At 36.5% G+C, this 19,510-nt stretch overlaps 1 protein-coding gene across 3 annotated transcripts in view; it reads right to left on the bottom strand.

Annotated features, from left to right (window-relative positions):
* Nucleotides 1–19,510, bottom strand: part of SPPL2A (signal peptide peptidase like 2A) — a 164,211-nt gene that overhangs the window by 5,819 nt on the left and 138,882 nt on the right. For 2 of the 3 annotated variants that reach the window (XM_089907230.1, XM_089907231.1), the window contains 9 exons: nt 18,350–18,446; nt 17,819–17,920; nt 16,749–16,830; nt 15,621–15,695; nt 11,757–11,813; nt 11,508–11,561; nt 10,970–11,072; nt 8,379–8,453; nt 6,432–6,592 (listed from right to left, as the gene is read on the bottom strand). In XM_089907230.1, coding sequence (XP_089763356.1) covers nt 6,432–6,592; nt 8,379–8,453; nt 10,970–11,072; nt 11,508–11,561; nt 11,757–11,813; nt 15,621–15,695; nt 16,749–16,830; nt 17,819–17,920; nt 18,350–18,446 — 806 coding nt within the window. The remainder of the gene's footprint in view (nt 1–6,431; nt 6,593–8,378; nt 8,454–10,969; nt 11,073–11,507; nt 11,562–11,756; nt 11,814–15,620; nt 15,696–16,748; nt 16,831–17,818; nt 17,921–18,349; nt 18,447–19,510) is intronic. The other variant, XM_022587118.3, reaches the window with a different exon arrangement.

The following is a 19,510-nucleotide window of genomic DNA, read 5'->3' as shown; positions in this document are numbered from 1 at the left end:
CAGAAACAGCCTAATGAAATGCTCATTAAAGTGCAGGAACTGGAGAGTTGTTGATACTACAGCAGAGTTGTTCTAAGTATTTCTGTATTCTGACTTGTCAGTTACAGCTTGTGACTTCTAAAAATAATTAGAAGCAGTAGTGACATTTAACAGAGACAAACCCACTGTTTACTGGATACTAACAAACTGAAAACTTACTTCCCACCCAGAGTAAAACAGCCCATTGGAGGTTGCTGCATAAATCTAACTCCACTGATTTAGGATTAGAAACAAAAAAAATTCTCCCCAAAGGATGATTTCTATTAATTGTTCTATATGCCAAAGTAATTATGTCACCGCTTAATTTTTCTCCTTAGAGAAAAAACACCTTAACTTTCTCTACACTCATTATAAAATAAGGGAAACTGAATATTGTAGCTCTTAAAGCACTCCAGAAAAATAGTTCATAAAAAATATAGTGTAAGTAGCTTTGAGCTATAGAAAAGAATATACAATTAAGATTTCCAAACTAGTATCGTTTAATGAAATCCTATAGGAAACTTTACTTTTTTGATTAGAGAAATTCATGGAAGGGCTGAATGACTCCAAGTAAAATACTAAAGTATCTCTATGAAGTCTCTAAGTTTCAGCAAAAAACAAGGTATAATTTGTCCTTTGAAAACAGTATAAAAAGGCTATCAGGGCTACCCATGACTTTTAAAAATCTACAGTGGAAAAGTCCTGCTTTCTACTACTCTTACACTCAATGCTAATATCAGGCATTAGAATGAATCAAATGATAACAGCATAAACAAATGTGCTGTTAGATTCTGATTTTAATTTATATTATTTGCTTTACATTTGATTTTTTTTTCAAAACAGTAGCAAAAACTTTTGGCACTTGCAAAAAATGGTTATATATAAAGACTGTAGAGATATGTCTAGTTTAATGTTTCAAAAGTGCCACACTTTTACAATACCTTATTAACATTTTTGGTAATTTTATGAAGGCTGCTAAAACACAACCCAGAAGCTTACACACACACACAAAAGTGATTAAAGGTCAGTGCCTTAAGGACTGAACATTATAACTGCTTTGCATGAAGAATTTCAATAACATAGACTGAGAATTTACAGTGTATAAAACACTGTTATCAGCACTGTGGGTTCCTAACACCTAGGAGCTAATAACTTAAGTGAGGGAAGCACACACAAATATCTACACTACAAGGCAGGTGTCAATAAGTATTTAAAGTCAAAGTCTAAAGAAAATATGGGGAAAGGTGAACCTGATTTCAATTGGAGAACTCTTGGATATCTGCTTGGAGAAGGCAGATCTTGAGTTGGGAGTTATATAAGGGATATTCTGGAAAGAGATACTGGAGGTAGGGAGAGAAGAGGGAAAGGATTATTATACTGTTAGCCAAAGAGATGAACCAGTAATGGCCTGAGGGTTGTCTTCAGGGCTGATTCTCAGGCCTCTCCTACACTAAGTCCATACCTAGTCTCCCTTTATTTTCCCAGGCTTGTTGAGGTTCCCTGTTCTACTTCCAAAGCCTCTGCTAGCCTTATCTGATTTCAACATCCACTTGCCTCACTAAGCTTTGGGCTAACCTACCTCTATAGGTTAGATTCTCCTACCTCCCTGTAAGTCCAACCTCATTTTATGAACGAGGAGTCTTCAGAGATTAAATAATTTGCCAGAACTGATGCCAAAGCTATAATATACTGTCTTCCACAAATGACAACATTTGAGCTAAATTAAGTTGGACTTTAAAGGTTGGACAAAAGGTATGAGAGATTTTCTTTTTTCACATTAACAGAAGGCATTACATTCTATAACTTTTAAAAAGGCTAGTTTTTTTGGAAAAATAGACTCTCTCCTGGCAGCAGTTTATAATATTCTGCAACTAGCTTGCCTAAAATTTCAGGAAATGTCCATGCTTAATATTTTCTGTGGGAAAATGACCATGTTTAACAAAATCTTTTCTCTGAGGCTTCTGATGGCCTTTTACAAGTAAGTTAAAAGGAAGCAGATTTAACAAAGACCCAAAGTTTTAATATCCAAACCAGGAAAGTAGAAATCAGTTAATGAATTGAAAAATAACCACCAAACCAACAAATAAACCAAAACAAGAAAACTCAATTCCTACAAATAATAATAGCAAATACATTTATAGTGCTAACAACGTGCCAGGTACTGTACTAAGCAATTTGCATCTATTACAGCAACATTCTGAAGCAGGTTGATTATTATCCCATCTTACATTGGAGGAAACTGAGGCACCGAGAAGCTAAGTAACTTGCCTAAGGTCACATGTCTAATAATTAACAAAATCAGAATTCAAACTTAGGCAGTCTGGCACCAGACTCCATGCTTTTTATTACTATGTGGTATTTTATATTCTGAATGCCTTATGTAATAAAATTATGATACCACACTACAAAAGTGAGAAGTGTATTACCAAAATTGTCTTATTTTTTGACACTTTAAGATGGATTTTCCTACAATCAACTGTCTTATTTACTGTCTCTGTCTTAGAGTGAAGGCCCTGGAGACCATCCTTCTGTAACTATTTACTATGGCTTTGTGTCCAGCTGCAATGATCTTTAACTTTATATGTAGCTGTTGTGAATCAGAATCATCATTTCTTTCAAGGTCACAATTTTTAAGAATGAAACTTGAATGGTCCAGGGCAGAGCACTTATTCATAGGGAATATAAATGCATCCCTTGGTTGAAGTCCATTCTTACCCACCATCCCCATTCTCCTCAATAAAAAGCATGGAGAGAGAAAGGTGCTATAATGAACCACCCGACCCTTAAAGCTGCATTAAAGGGGAAGGAAAATTTTACAAGTAAAAATAAAATGCTGGTGATGAAAATAACAACAAACATACTTAATTCTGTAAGATAGTACCATGTGCTCTCATTAACTGTCCCAAATTTAAACTTTAACCCTAAACAAAGTTTCCCCATGTTGCTCACCCTCTTTGTCCTGATTTACCTCATAATCAGTTAATAAGATAAGTGCCCCTAAAAGGAGAAACCTCTTGGCCACAGTTCTGTCCTGAGCCTTTTCTTCTCCCTCTACATTCTCACTCACGGAGTATGCTAGTGACACTCCCAAATTTCTGTCTCTAGCTAGGCCTGTCTCCTGCATATCAGGAGATGTTTATTCAACTGCTCACTTCTCTTTTCCTGGTAGTCCCATAGGTATTCTGAAACGTCCAACATTGAATTCATCATCTTATCTCTCAAATCTGTTGCCCTTCTTAATCTCAGTGAGTGGTGTCACCATCCACCCACTCAGCTACCCAAGTCAAAAATCTTGGACTCCACTTCCTCTCCCAACACTGAATCTATCACCAGATCACATTAATTATGCCTCTAAATTTCTCTTGACCTTGTTCTCTTCTCTCAATCTCCCTACCTTTCTAACTCTGGCTACCACTGCTTCTAATTGTAATAGCTGCCTCAAGTTTTGCTCCCTCCTCCAATCCATTTTCTGGATTTCTTAAAACTCTTAAAATGGTCTCCAGTATTCTTAGGATAGAGTCCAAGCCCTGGAACGTGGCTTACAAGACCCTACAGACTCTTTCCCTTGCTTCCTTCTCCAGTTTTCATCTCCTACTGCTCCCCTATTCTTACTCAATAGGATAGCCATCCTAAACTTCATTTCATTCCTAAATCTGTCAATGCTCTTCCCTCCAAGCATTTTTTTTTTTGCACTACACTGGCCTCTCACTGCTGTGGCCTCTCCCATTGAGGAGCACAGGCCCCGGATGCACCGGCTCAGTGGCCATGGCTCACGGGCCTAGCCACTCCGAGGCATGTGGGATCTTCCCGGACCCGGGCACAAACCCGTGTCCCCTGCACTGGCAGGCAGACTCTCAACCACTGTGCCACCAGGGAAGCCCCCTCCAAGCCTTTGAAGTTATGGTTCTCTCAATATGGAAAACATGGCTCAGTCTTAAAGTCTCAACATAAACTTAACATTCTTTTTTTTTCTTTTTGGCTGTGTTGGGTCTTTGTTGCTGTGCACGGGCTTTCTCTAGTTGTGGCTAGCGGGGGCTACTCTTCGTGGCAGTGAGCAGGCTTCTTATTGTGGTGGCTTCTCTTGATGCAGAGCACAGGCATGCGGGATTCAGTAGTTGCAGCACGTGGACTCAGTAGTTGTGGCTCGCGGGCTCTAGAGCGCAGGCTTAGTAGTCGTGGCGCACAGGCTTAGTTGCTCTGTGGCATGTGGCATCTTCCCGAACCAGGCACCAACAGGGAAGTCCCATAAACTTAACATTCTTTAAGAAGCTTCCCTTCCTCAAATCACCTTTGACTGTCTCAAAACCATAAGCACTGGGTGTCCCACTTCTAGTTTTCATGGCACCTACCATAACTAACATTCATCACACTTTATTGTTAGTGACTCTATTTGTATCCTCCACTAGACTCTAACTTTCAAGAGGCCATGAGAGTAGGCCTGCTTCTAACTTGTTCATCTTTTATCAACAGCTCATACAACAGTACCTGGCTCAATAAACATTTGCTAAGTGAAGAAATAGAAAACTATTTTTAAAACATGATGACAAAGAGCACTTCTTGGGATGTGACTTTCAAAAACTAGTATTAGGGACTTCCCTGGTGGCACAGTGGTTAAGACTCCGTGCTCCCAATGCAGAGGGCACAGGTTCGATCCCTGGTCAGGTAACTAGATCCCACATGCATGCCACAACTAAGAGTTTGCATGCCACAACTAAGGAGCCCATGAGTCACAACTAAGGAGCCCACCTGCTGCAACTAAGGAACCTGCCTGCCACAACTAAGACCTGAGCAACCAACCAAATAAATAAATAAATATTAAAAACAAAACAAGTATTAGAGTATGTGTTGTAGGACATACTTTTACTTTTCAAAATCTATAAAACATTCCATGTGGGTGTCCTCTTTATGGAAGTTACAAGCTGTCTTACTAGTTTAGTCAAGGACCTTGTGGCCATAAACTAATTCTATGTGTATAAATACAAGTTGAGACAATGGCATTGTGAGGTAGGAAAGGCAGGTATTTATCCTAATCTCAAAGAAATTATAAGACTTAACCCAAAGAATTCTAAGCTGGTGCTTTCTTCAATTATAGTAGTCTAACTTAATGTGCTAATCACCTCTTGTTAAATAAAGATGACACTACAGGGCTTCCCTGGTGGCGCAGTGGTTGAGATTCCGCCTGCCGATGCAGGGGACACGGGTTTGTGCCCCGGTCCGGGAAGATCCCACATGCCGTGGAGTGGCTGGGCCCGTGAGCCATGGCCGCTGAGCCTGCGCGTCTGGAGCCTGTGCTCCGCAACGGGAGAGGCCACAACAGTGAGAGGCCTGAGTACCGCAAAAAAACAAAAAAAAAGACACTACAACCAACCACAAGGTGGATATGAACTTTGAACTGTTTATCTACTAACAGAATTGCAGCCATCTACCCAAAGTATCTCTATTTTTGTTCATGTGATCACTGACATGCATGCATGAGGGTGGATGACAGAGGGTAGTTTGTTGTAATACGGCAAAGAAGAGCTAACTGCCTCATGAAGGGATCAATGCCATGACCATGACCTCAACAGGCAAGGGTTTCCCAACCCTCTTTAATTTCGAAGCAAACAAACAAACTTTACAGGAATACCAAGAACATTTAGGAAAAGAAGAAAGGGGTTTAACTTCAACGAAGAAATAACTCAAACATGATAGATTCTGGTATCTGATATTCTCTGTTCTAGGAATTTTACAGAAAGATTAATCTTGATCAATTTAAATCTGAGGGGCTTCCCTGGTGGCGCAGTGGTTGGGGGTCCGCCTGCCGATGCAGGGGACATGGGTTCGGGAGGATCCCACATGCCGCAGAGCGGCTGGGCCCGTGGGACATGGCCGCTGGGCCTGTGTGTCTGGAGCCTGTGCTCTGCAATGGGAGAGGCCGCAGCAGTGAGAGGCCCGCGTACCAGAAAAAAAAAAAAAAATCTGAAATGAGTGCCCTCTTTCATTTCGTTAGGCCCATTTAGATGCTGGAGAGAGTACTTTTTATCTGCAAAATCTCAGGACTCTTACTATAAATAGCTAATGTCAGTATCAAAATTTATTACTTAAACAAGGGTTTTATCTTTCATGAAGGCGACTTTTGTGTGGATTTTGAAAACTCATGTTGAAATGCCATTTTGATTTTCCCTGATGCCCTCCCATGCTTCTTGGTAGTTTTATCTTGAGTCACCAAATTTTGGCATCAGATTGCAGTGGGGATGAGAACTGATGATGCAGCAGGTGAATAGTAAGGGGGAAGTAGTGGAAAAAACTTAGGACATCCTGACAAATTCAAGGCAACTTTTTGGCATGTAAAAGCTTTGATATATACAAGCAGTTCCCATCCAAAGTTAGGCAGTGTCATAAGATAACTTGGTAACCAAGATATAAGCACATACCTGATAGCCGCTACCTTTCCAGAACTTTTTCATTTCCTTACGTCTCCAAGCAACAACTGAGGCAGTAATAAGTGTGCAAGGTACTAAATAGAGGAGAGCAGGTTGCCCCTTTTTCATCAGCACCAGAACAACAAATGTAAGTATCATACCGACGGCATAGGCTGCAAGAAGAATATCAAGTATCAGCAATTTCTATATGCTATCAAAGGTGGATTTTAACTCTGTCACTAAAGTACTGGTTTTCGAATACTTCTAAGGACGTTTTTGCCCTATGACTTCTTTTCATAATTTCATTATTTTCCTAGATAGTAGTTAGGAGAGACATTCTACAGAGCTTCTGAAAAATTTGGAAACTGGTTAGTGGTTTCATTATAATTACCCTAATCGTTAATCATTGATAAAGATAATAATTCAAGGAAGCCTCAATTATCTGCCACTATTAAGGATGTTGAGTTGTTCCACATTTTAGGTAACTAAAATCTGTGCCTCTAGGTACTAAAGTTTGCTTTTAAAAATCTTCCTAATATTGATTATATACTTCCTGGTCTTCTTCAACAAGTGCATACCAAACGTCATTTGATCTTTTATTAATGATTGAGGGTCTCATCATGAACACAGGATCTCAGAATATTGGAGCTAGAAGGGCCTTTATGGACAATGCAGTCCACCTTCTTGCTTTATAGATGAGACAATGGAGGACCAGTGAAGCTAAGTGAGTTGCCCAAAGTTACACAGCAGAGTTGACAGTCCTATTATCTGTCTTTTCATTGAGTTCTTTTATTCTATCACACTGATTGGTGCTGGACTCTAATATGTTAATACCTTTTGGGAGTACTATACTTAATGGCCTCAGACTGCTTTTCTTATTTCTTTATAATTTCCCCTTTTTCATCCTTTCACTTACTTAGCTGTTCTTTCTTACTGTCAGGGTAACTATTTCTAGCAACACCCTTTTCTACCACTAATGTACACTTTTAATTTACTAGATTTAATTCCACTGTGGAATTGAAAACCTTGCTAGAACAGTATCTAAATGGCTCTGGTGCAGGCCATTTACCTAAGAAAAAAGAACTTTGGTGTACAGACTTTGAGATATCTATTTGATATGTTCAGAAGCAGAAAAGTATTTTTTGGCTTACAGCCTGTTCCTGTCTGTTTTCGATAATAGAAATAAAAGGATGAGTGACAACTACCGCTGCTGTCCCAGGTGAAATGTTATTGTGCCATAAATTTATTTATATTAATACGTAATTATTGTACCGTATTTTTAAAGATTATTTATTTATTTTATTTATTTTTGGCTGCATCAGATCTCAGTTGCGGCACGTGGGATCTTCATTGAGGCACGCAGGATCTTTCGTTGCAGCACACGGGCTTCTCTCTAGCTGTGGCATACGGGTTCTCTCTCTCTAGTTGTGGCACACATGCTCCAGGGTGCATGGGCTCTGTAGTTGTGGCGTGTGGGCTCTGTAGTTCGCTGTAAGCAGGCTCTCTGAGGTGAGTGAGCTCAGTAGTTGTGGCATGCTGTTGTGGCATGTGGGCTTAGTTGCCCCACAGCATGTGGGATCTTAGTTCCCTGACCAGGGATCGAGCCCATGTCCCCTGCACTGGAAGGTGGATTCTTTAACAGTATAGGGACCACCAGGGAAGTCCCTATACTGTATTTTTTAAAAATCTAGTATTATAGAATTTATTGACTACTTATGTGCCATGTGCTTTAATAAGAATTTTATGTGTAGAACCTAAAGTTTTTCTTTCACGTATAATTTCCTTTTTAAACCTCCAAAACCTTGTGATATAGGTAGTAAAGTATAATTATCTTTTTGATGGAAAAAATATGTCTGATTCATTCATGGTGAAGAACTAGAATCCAGGACTCCTTATTTTTAGACCTTTTCCTACAGACAGTACAATTCAATATAATAAAAAGAAAAAACAAAAACTTACCAACTGTGGAGGAAACATAGTATATAGAAGAACCAGCCTGAACATCAAATCTTCTACAGTATGCAATCAACAGGCCTAGAAAAACACTCTACATTATTTTCTTAAAACAACAACAGCAATACAAATTCAACTGTTAACTATGGCAACAGAACATGTTGTATTGTATCTAACCTTCATTTTTGCATCATTAGAACATTAAACTACCTCAAATTCTGGACAAAATTTTACATGCTGATTTTTTTAAACTTAATACCATATATTAAACATTTTCCTAAGCCATCAAACAGTCTTTAAAGATATGATTTTTATTAGCTGCTTAATATTCCATCTCATGGAGAAATTTTTCTAATATTTCTGTGGTATCACTTGTAATGTCTCCTCTTTCATTTATAACTTTACTGATTTGGACCCTCTCTCTTTTTTTCTTGGTTAGTCTAGCTAGAGTTTTGTCAATGTTGTTTATCTTTTTAAAGATTCAACTCTTGGTTTTGTTAATCTTTCCTATTATTTTCCTGTTCTCTATTTATTTTTGCCCTAATCTTTATTATTTCTTTCATTCTGCTAACTTTGGGCTTAGTTTGTTCTTCTTTTTCTAGTTCTTGTAGGTGTAAAGAAAGGTTGTTTATTTGAGATCTTTCTATTTTCTTGATGTATATGCTTATCAGTGTAAACTTCTTAGAACTGCTTTTGCTGCATCTTGAAATGCTGTGCTTCTCTTTTCATTTGTCTCACAACACATTTTTACTTCTCTTTTAATATTTTCTTTGATCCACTGGTTGTTCAGGAGTGTGTGTTAATATCCATGTGTTTGTGAATTTTCCAGTTATCCTCCTGTTACTGATTTCTAGTTTCATTCCACTGTGGTCAGAAAATATACTTGGTATGACTTCAATCTTCTTAAATTTGCTAAGATTTGTTCTGTGGCCTAACATATGATCTATCCTAGAAAACGTTCCCTGTGTGCTTCGGAAATATGTGTATCCTGCTGTTGCTGGATGGAATATTCTGTATATGTCTCTAGTCTATTTGGTCTCTAGTGTTGACAAAAATTTTTAAATGTATCATCAAAAAAAATGTACTGAAAGAGCATCAAGGAAGACAATTTCAAATTGTGATCAAAGAAATCTCTTTTCCAAGGAGAATAAAATAATTTGGAATTTTAATACAGAGAGTTCAAATGGCAATGAAATATAAGCTTTAATTTGTAAGCATGCAAGTGTACAGGAAAAAAAAATTTATTACCTATTTAAGAAATGTGTTGAACCTCTCCAAAGAAGAAATCTCAGACTGTATTTATTTGCTAAACACTATTATGAAACAGTAAGAATGACATTCAACTGCTTAAAAATATCCGAAAATAATTTTACTATCTTTATTAGTTGTTTCAGTTAATTAGTTTTGGTCCTTACATAATTAATCAAATACGATTCTTGGTAGTTCCTTGTTATTTTTTACTATATTTGCTGTTTAATCAACATTTCCATACATTAAAAACAGTGATATCCATCCCCCCCAAATTAGAATTTAGCTTTTAGAATTAAGTCACATATTATAAAACACTCTGCTTTTTGGGGAAATATTTGTTAGTGACCTTTGTCATTTACTTCAAGAATGCAGTATTTACAGACGATCACACTATTTTCACCAATTCTATGCTATGTGCTTTTTATAGCACATGGTGTGGGACTGGTAAAGTTGGGGATAAGTTTAAAGATATTCAAGAAACCTTAAGTTTACTCAGCAGAATGCTTTCCCTACTTAATCAATTATGTGAATGGAGACTCACTGAGCTAAGAGAGCTGCTACACTGGTCTTTGCGATCCAGCTCACACGGCAACAGTTTTTGCTTATTTCTCTATCCAGCTTTACTATATCAATGAAAGGGTTTTTTCAGAAGAGCCAGTACTCTTTACCCAGCCACAGGCAGTTAGTACATAAGGAGACTATAAGAAAAGTGAGGAAGGAAAAACTCTCAGCTGATTGAGAAACATTATTAATTATTTCTACACTATATTATTCCTGGGCTGGGATTAACTTTATTCTACAGGTAGCCCAGTGAGGAAAATAATGCAGAACTGCAATAACTGTCAGAGAAGACATGCTAGGAGAAGGTGATCAATTTCCACCACATGCTGTATTTTTTTTGCATTATAGTGCCCTACAAGCTATTGTTGTTCTACTATGTTTTCCTCTTGGTCATGACCTTGCTTAGTATTCCTAAACCACTTTTCCTAGAATATAACTATTATTTTATTATGATACATTTGGTAATATTAAATTCAACTTTTAAAAGGGGATTTGTTATATACTTTCTTGGGAAAGAAGGTCAAACTGATACTAGTTACTTCTTCTAAGACACTTTTTGAGCCATGGAAAGTATACTTTGGTTGTTACTATTTGGGCTTTATCTTCTACCCCCCAAAACACTTTTTCTCCACCTCTGTCTCTGTGGCTGATCCCAGCTCTAGCTATAGCCAGAAATACTTAATACAGAGTAGGTAACTTTTAACATTTGACATTTGATACTATACATATGACAATGTTAAACCATCAGTATATTTCCACTCAAATTGTTACAAACAACCGCTTACCTGGTACAATAATGTCTCCAAAACCCAATATTGAAACTGGCATGAGGCACACACTCATTACTGAGAAATAGGCCAGCTTTGGTACTCTGATGACTACTGGTAACTGTAATTACAAAAAAAAAAAAAAGAGGCCACCAATAAACCTCTTAGGAATCTTTACCCATATCTTTAGAAATGGAAGGAATGATATTAGAATAATTGTTTTAACATTTGAGAATTAACATTTTAGGAAAGCTTAGAATCAGAGAACATAAATTAGGCATATATATACTCTGAATTTATAGAAAGCTTGAAAGAAATAGATATGTAGTTTTGGAAAAACAAAACCCAACACACATGTAGGGTTAACAGTATTAATCCAGTATCCGCATATCTAACCTTTTTCTCTTTCCTTTTTACCAAAAATAGGACTCAGGCCTTGAAACTTTTTTTTTTTTTTTTTTTTTTGGCAATCTGGATTTTTTTTCCCCAAAGAAGAGTCTTGTCTCAGAGGGTATGATTTAAAGTCCAATGAACATATCTGAAATACAATCCTTACTTTCTCATGGGGAGCTGAGGGTTGAGCAGTGGCTTCCACCAAGTTTCCATCATTCTAGGATGAAACCCAAGTCAATAGGTATTTAATAATTTAGAATAACTAATAAAAGGGCTATATTTTGTGAGAAATAAAGTTTTACAATACCTTAACATGCACTACGTAACCAATGAATTATACAAGAAGGCAAAATTATTAACTGGACACACACACATACACTGGCAGCCATTTGTAGTTAATTGCCATCCCTACCTTTTCATTATTTCCAAAAGGTCCAGCTGCAAGTTCAATCATGATGCTCTCACCATTCTAAAATTCAGAAGAAAGGTGAAAGAAATTGTTCAATCACTTAAAGGGAACAATCTGCCAGTGTTCAAGACAGATTTGACCCCATGGCTCATGGCCTACTGTAAGCTGATGAAAAATGGGTTGTAGACTGATTTTTTCTTAAAACTGTCTCTGTAGATAGCAAAACTCGGAGTCATCTAAGACAAATTTCATCTAGCATGCTGTTCCACTTTATCAGCGCTCAACAATTATCAGAAACTTACAGATAAACCACACAAAGATTATCCAATTGAGTTTGAGCACTGATTTATGCTGACAACTAATATCTAGCATTTCTAATGGGCTATAAATTTTAAGTGCTTTTAATTACATTTGTCATATACTATGTGTCCTTAGTCATTCTTAGCAATAACAATGAACAGACACACAAGAAATATTGAAATTTTTTATATTTAGATTTGTAATAAATATTGGTAACTTTATTTACATTTGACCTTCCGACTACTCACCACAATAACAATGAAGCCAAACTTGAAAAGACCCAGCCCTAAAGAACTTGAGAACATTTCTCTATCCTGACTCCTGTCCAATTTCAGCCCTGCCTGCTTTTTATGCACCAATCAAAATATTAACCTTAGCCGAAGTTTTTCTTTGTGTATGCCTAAGGTCTTTTTATGTGGGCTGTGTTTATTAAAAAGTTATTTCCTGACAGCCAAATCTACTGGGGAGAGGGAAAACATTCAGATGTAGCTAAGACTGCATGAGCACCCATCTTACACTTCACATTATGATAAATACATGCCCCAAATAGGTAGTCGGAAGATAAATAAATGCTGAATTTTAGGAAAATTTGATTGATTAACTATCCTATTTGCCATGTGGGTGGGGTGCATAGGAGAAATTACTTGAGTATTTTTAAGAAGACTTAAAATATTTTTAAGACTCACTGACACCTGAGCTGAGTAGAAAGAAGGCTAAAATCCTTAGTTACAGAAATCTTTTCCTCATGTTAAGCTTCGGGTTACAGAAGGGTTAAATCACAGGAATTTATGAAAATAAACTAATATTAAATACAAACTCCCATGATATGATTCAATTTCCAGATAGAGTTCACATTGGTTCATTTTTGAATTGCTATTTAAAACATTTAACTGAAGACCATTATTAACATCCTCTTATACATTCATAGATATCTACCTGAGTAACTACTATTTGCAAGATACTATACCTAGTATGGTGGTGGATGAAAAAAAAATGAAGACAGGCTCTTATTACCGGTACTCCTATGGCTACCTGTCCTGCCAACTCATTAACAGTCTACTAATACCAGGGTCAAGAACATGTTTAGAATGTCTAATATTTAATCCTTGAAATTTTCAGTGAAAACCACAAAAATCAGAAATTACGTATCTAATTTTCATTTTGAGTTGCCTAACAAACAAACCAGACTGAGAAGAAGGTGTTAAGGTAAATCTACAACAGTGAACACTAAAGAGCACTTCAATCTTTTCCAGTGGATCAGATTACTAGAAATCACATTCCTAGTCACTGGGAACAAAGAAGGAAAAAAAGAAGATGAAAAATTCCCTAAGCACAGAAGAAAGAAGACTCAAAGACATCTTTATTATTACCATATACCTTTAATATACTAAAACTTTTTATGCGTAGCGAATGGACATAGTTTGCTGGCAGACAAGTTTGGCATTTATAAAGTGATACTAGTGTTAAAACACAATGGAAAAATTATTTTTTAAAGAGTTTAGTTAGGGGCTTCTCTGGTGATGCAGTGGTTAAGAATCTGCTGCCAATGCAGGGGACACGGGTTCGAGCCCTGGTCCGGGAAGATCCCACATGCCTTGGAGCAACTAAGCCTGTGTGCCACAACTGCTGAGCCTGCGCTCTAGAGCCCACGCGCCACGACTACTAAGCCCACGTGCTGCAACTACTGAGCCCATGTGCCGCATCTACTGAAGCCCGCACACTCTAGAGCCCGTGCTCTGCAACAAGAGAAGATACCGCAACAAGAAGCACGCGCACCTCAATGAACAGTAGCCCCCACTCGCCGCATCTACAGAAAGCCCGTGCACAGCAAGGAAGACCCAATGCAGCCAAAAATAAATAAATAGAGAGTTTAGTTATAGTTTATAGCTATGCCCACTGTGCAATATATGTATCATATGGTATAACTACGTGTTGACTTATGGAAATGCCTTTGTAGAGAGAGTGCTTTACTTTCATTATGAGATTTCTGATGGAGTGACTTATAGAAACATATTTTTTTTAACCAAATAAATTGACACAAGCTAGAACAGCTTTGGAGAGAACTTTAAAATATGCTTTAGTAAATTAACAATTTTGTTATAATCCATAATACTAGTGCTATGCTTTTTTAGGTTACTATTGCAAATGAAGTCAGTGAGCCACATGGCTCATCATTAAAGCATGGAAAGGTGCTAATGTTTTGGGACAGTTAACTACGTTTGTTACCTAGTTGCAATTTTAGCTCCCCAATGGAGCACATATTTGTCTTATGCCATTATAGCAAATATCAGAAATGCAGAGATTTCACAGATAGTAGGGGCTAAAGAATAAAGAACTACTAGGGAAAAAAGCAGTGATTATAATATCAAACACTAAATATATGAGAGTGACAAAGGATAAAGAAATGATATAAAGTTACAAAGCAAGACTCAAAGTGGGGAAAGTGGAAGAATTAAGCAATAATTAAAAATATGTTCATGAGACAGGAATAGGCACAAGGTAGAAAAACTGGGCAACGAAGGACTACCACACTCATCCAACACCTCTCCCTTATTCTAAGAACAGCACCAGGATTTTATTGAGGAGCTAATGGTAAAGCTGGGAATAGATGACCTATTTTTTTTAAATTTACTTTCATTTATTCCAAGGATATTTATTGATCACTTATGAGGGTCAAAACACGTGAGAAAAGTAAAAATACAAATATGAGAACAAATATAACTTATAAGTGAAGGGACTATTATTTGTGTTACAATAATTACTTTCAAATTCATTCATAGCAGAATTTATTAAGATTTAAAACGTGACAAGTGATTCCAGATTTTTGATCAGTCAACATTCGACAGATAATGAGTGCTATGATTCTAAACTCATGGAAAAAGCCAGTCTGAGACAATGAACATATGGACAGAAGCAGAAAGGGAGAGCATGTGCCCCTGAGTCTAGTTTCTCCTGAGGCCAGGCCCAACCTGGCCTTTGCACATGTCCTGGGTAGATGGGACCTCTTTCATATAGAAAGGTTAGGTTGGGTTCTGGCAGTGGCAACCAAAAGAATCCTACTGATGGAAAGAGAGGATGGAATGCTAGCAATACTCCCTCACCTAACTGATTAGGAAACTGAGGGCTAAGTGACTAGCAGCCCAGGGTTATAAAGTTACAGACCTACACTTGAGGTCTTCAGACTTTCAGTGTGGTGCTCTTTCTTAGTCTCACACTAGGGTTACAGATATGAAAGTAGTAATGACACTTTTTTTATTCTTTTTGCTGTCTATATTCTCTATAGCACATATTTATAGTTTTACAATAATAAGAAAAGTTACTTTAAAATGGGTAGGAAAATTTATAGATATTCTCATGTTTACATCAATCAGGACAGATTTTTTTATTTAGCAGAATGGCTTAAAGGCTTAAAAATATCCTCTACTAAAAGGCCAATTTCAATGATAATTCTCTTAAGAGAATTAAAACTCAAGTCAGTGGTAAACATCTGCAAAGTCAATAATCTAAGAGCATGTTTAAGATTCTCATCTTTTAGCATGTTTCTCATGGATTTCAAAAATATCATACCTTTGTGATGAATGGTGTTATGAAAACAAAAAATACATCATAGAGGAGGAGAAGGCTTAGAAGTATCACACATGACTGTTGAAGAAAGAAACAAATTTAAAGGTCAAACTTCCCATATCTAAATTAAGAGATATTATTTTACAAATACAAATAAACATGTAACATACATTTGAACACTTTTTAAAGGCATTTAATGTTATTACTATTTGTAGTTTTATTCTACAAATCACATTCAAACTTTTATCTGCTTTAAGTCATTCTTTTTTTTTTTTTTTTTTGCGGTACGCGGGCCTCTCACTGCTGTGGTCTCTCCCGTTGCACAGCACAGGCTCCGGACGCGCAGGCTCAGCGGCCATGGCCCACGGGCCCAGCTGCTCCGCGGCACGTGGGATCCTCCCAGACCGGGGCACAAACCCGCGTCCCCTGCATCAACAGGCGGACTCCCAACCACGGCACCACCAGGGAAGCCCTAAGTCATTAGTACTCGTTTTTGTAATTTAAAATAATACAAGGAAAAACAGGAGCATTATTTTAAACCTCTGCAGTCCAATATGCATTGAAGGACTGAAGGACTGAAGGACTTCCCTGGTGGTCCAGTGGTTAAGACTCCACGCTCCCAATGCAGGGGGCCTGGGTTCAACCCCTGGTCAGGGAACTAGATCCCACATGCATGCTGCAACTAATAGTTTGCATGCCGCAACCAAGGAGCAGGCAAGCCGCAACTAAGGAGCCCATGAGCTGCAACTAAGGAGCTACCTTCCGCAACTAAGGAGCCCACACACAAAAAAATCTCTGAATCAAAGAAATGTTCTTCCCTGATATCTAGTCTTGCACAGATTATATGAATTTGGCATATTATATGAATGATTAAAAATATTTTAGCTAGCAAATTAGTGGTTGCTTGGGGTTGGGGATTAGGATTGACTGCTAAAGGGCATGATAGAGCTTTTGAAAAGATAAGAAATATTCTCTAATTGATTGGGATGGTGGTTACAAAGTTACATATTTGTAAAATTTCAACAGTCTGTACACTTGAAATGGGTGATTTAATTATCTGTAAATTATACCTTAATAAAGTTGTTTTAAAAAGAAAAAAATTATCTTAGCTAGCAAAGTAGTATACTTTACCTTGAAGTTGGGTAACTTCAGTGTTTTAATTAAATTCAGACAGAAAGCAATCCCTAAGATATCCTGTAAAATCCAAGCCCACCTAAAATCAAAAGAAATTACTCTACTGTTTTACTCAGTTATTTTTAAATGGAACATTTCAAAAGAAACAGATCACTAAAGTAATACTGTTCAATTGCTATGATATGAGTATTCAATTATTAAGCAGCAATTATAACAACAGAAAAACCTCTTATATTCTCCATATTTAGTAATTTACTGTCCTAGTAGAATAATGAATACTACTACTACACTAAGAAAAAGTTGAAAGGCTACCTCAGAAGAATGTATATCACGCAAGTGCATATTTATCTTTAATCTTTGAATTTATACATGTCTCTTTTAAGAAAGGTAGCTCATAACAAAGGACATTGATGTTAATATACATCCAGATAGCTAAAACATAAAGGAAATGAGAGCTATACAACATACTCTACCAGAAACTGACAACTGACATGAATAGTTACCAATTATCATACCTGAAGCTGCCTGAAATTGTATGAGCTTTGCTCCCAAACTTTAGGCTGTTAAATCCTTTTGGGTATTAGTAATTTTATTAATAAACTGTTAAATTTTTTATTCTTCCTGCAAATGGACAGATACCTGTATATTTTCTGATATTTCCTTTCTCATATGAAAGGTAGCATACTCTAGATATTCTTTCATATTTTGCTTTTTTCACTTAAAAATATATCCTGGAAATCACTGCATATTAATTCAGAGAGATCTTCATTCTTTACAGCTGCATTGCACTCCACTGTGCGGCTACACCATAATTAAGTATATTTTTGAAGCGTATTTCAGCTTAGATGTTTAAATCCTAATTCATTATTTCCTTCTCTAGACAACCTCAAATCCATTAGCACAAGGTCTGTTTATTTAAGAATTTATTTAGCATGTTTCAAGACTATGATGTTCTGGGATAAAAGCCAAAAAAATCCATAATAATCATAATGAACAATTATCAAGGCAAGATATAAAGTAATCCATCCTTAGACTAATCTAAAAGTAAATACAAGGAGTATTCATACCTATCTTCATTTCGAAATACAGCCCAAACAACAGCTATTGCTATGCACAGTCCAGAGAGAAAAATAAGTCTCACTTCAATGCTTTTGCCACGACACATAATCCTAAAAGAGAGAGTGAAATAGGTTAATTCACCCTGTAGATGAAACACAATGTTCAGTTAATGTAACAAATCAATGTTAGCCACAGTGACAAGAAAACTTTTGAAATATCAATTTAAAAGTCTTGATTTTAAGTATAACAAATGATACATAATAAAATATTTATCAGTTCAGTAGAACTGTGATGATGAAAATGCTTTATATCTGTGCTGTCCAATACTGTAGCCACTAGCAACATGTGGTTATTTAGCACTTGAAATGCGGATAATGAGACTGGGCAACTGAATTTTTAATTTTATTATTTTAATTATTTTAAATTAAAATAGCGACATGCATATTGGACTGCACAGGTTTAAAATAACGCTGTTTTTCCTTGTATTATTTTAAATTACAAAAACCAACATTATAGGCTTCCTCATAAGAGATACATACATGCATTGTCCACATGGTATCTTCTGAATTAGTGCAGCAAGACAGTTGTACAGACTCATTGCTGATGCTATGCAGAAAATTGCTATCATAACATAAACTAGAAAAAAAAGACACTAAATTATATGAGAACAGAAAGAAACATGATAAGAAAATATTTATACAATCAATATTAATTCTTTAGCTTTTTTACTGGATCATAATACTTTCAATGCAGAGACCACACCATAATCTGAATTGGTTACTAAACTGAAAATATTTAGATCTTGAGCTTTAAGGGTGGGTATTTTATGTGTTGTTTTAGTTCCATTACACACTGGTAGGATTTCTTTAGGGGCTGAAGCTGGCTCCACATTTTCTTACTTTTTTAAAAAATTTACTATTTTTTTATTGAACTATAGTTGATTTACAATATTGTATTAGTTTCAGGTGTACAGCTTCAGATTCTTTTCCATTATAGGTTATTTGTACAAGATATTAAATATAGTCCCCTATGCTATACAGTAAATCCTTGTTTATCTTTTTAATATATAGTGGTGTGTATCTGTTAATCCCATACTCTTAATTTATCCCTCCCCCTTCCCTTTCCCTTTAGTAACCATAAGTTTCTTTTCTATGTCTGTGAGCCTGTTTCTGATTTGTAAATAAGGTGATTTGTATTATGTTTTAGATTTCACATATGTGATATCATATAATATTAGTCTTTCTGTCTGACTTACTTCACTTAGCATGACAATCTCTAGGTCCATCCATGTTACTGCAAATGGCGTTATTTCATTCTTTTTAATGGCTGTGTAATATTACACTGTGTGTGTGTGTGTGTGTATATATATATATACACATATATATACATATATAAAACACATCTTCTTTATCTATTCATCTATAGATGGGCACTTAGGTTGCTTTTATAATTTGGCTATTGTAAATAATGCTGCAATGAACATAGGGGTGCATATATCTTTTCTAATTAAGTTTTTGTTTTCTTAGAATAAATACCCAGAAGTGGAATTGCTGGATCATATGGTAGCTCTAATTTTAGTTTTTAAGGAACCTCCATACTGTTTTCATAGTGGCTGCACCAATTTACATTCCCACCAACAGTGTAGGAGGGTTTCCTTTTCTCCACATCCTCTCCAACATTTATCTGTAGACTTTTTGAAG

Source organism: Delphinapterus leucas, chromosome 2 (assembly GCF_059928025.1).
Source record: "Delphinapterus leucas isolate spDelLeu-1000000601 "Yukka" chromosome 2, BTC_Dleu_Yukka2, whole genome shotgun sequence".
Classification (NCBI taxonomy): domain Eukaryota; kingdom Metazoa; phylum Chordata; class Mammalia; order Artiodactyla; family Monodontidae; genus Delphinapterus; species Delphinapterus leucas.
Note: the sequence above shows the minus strand (reverse complement) of the source record. Positions and strands in the feature narration are given on the sequence as shown.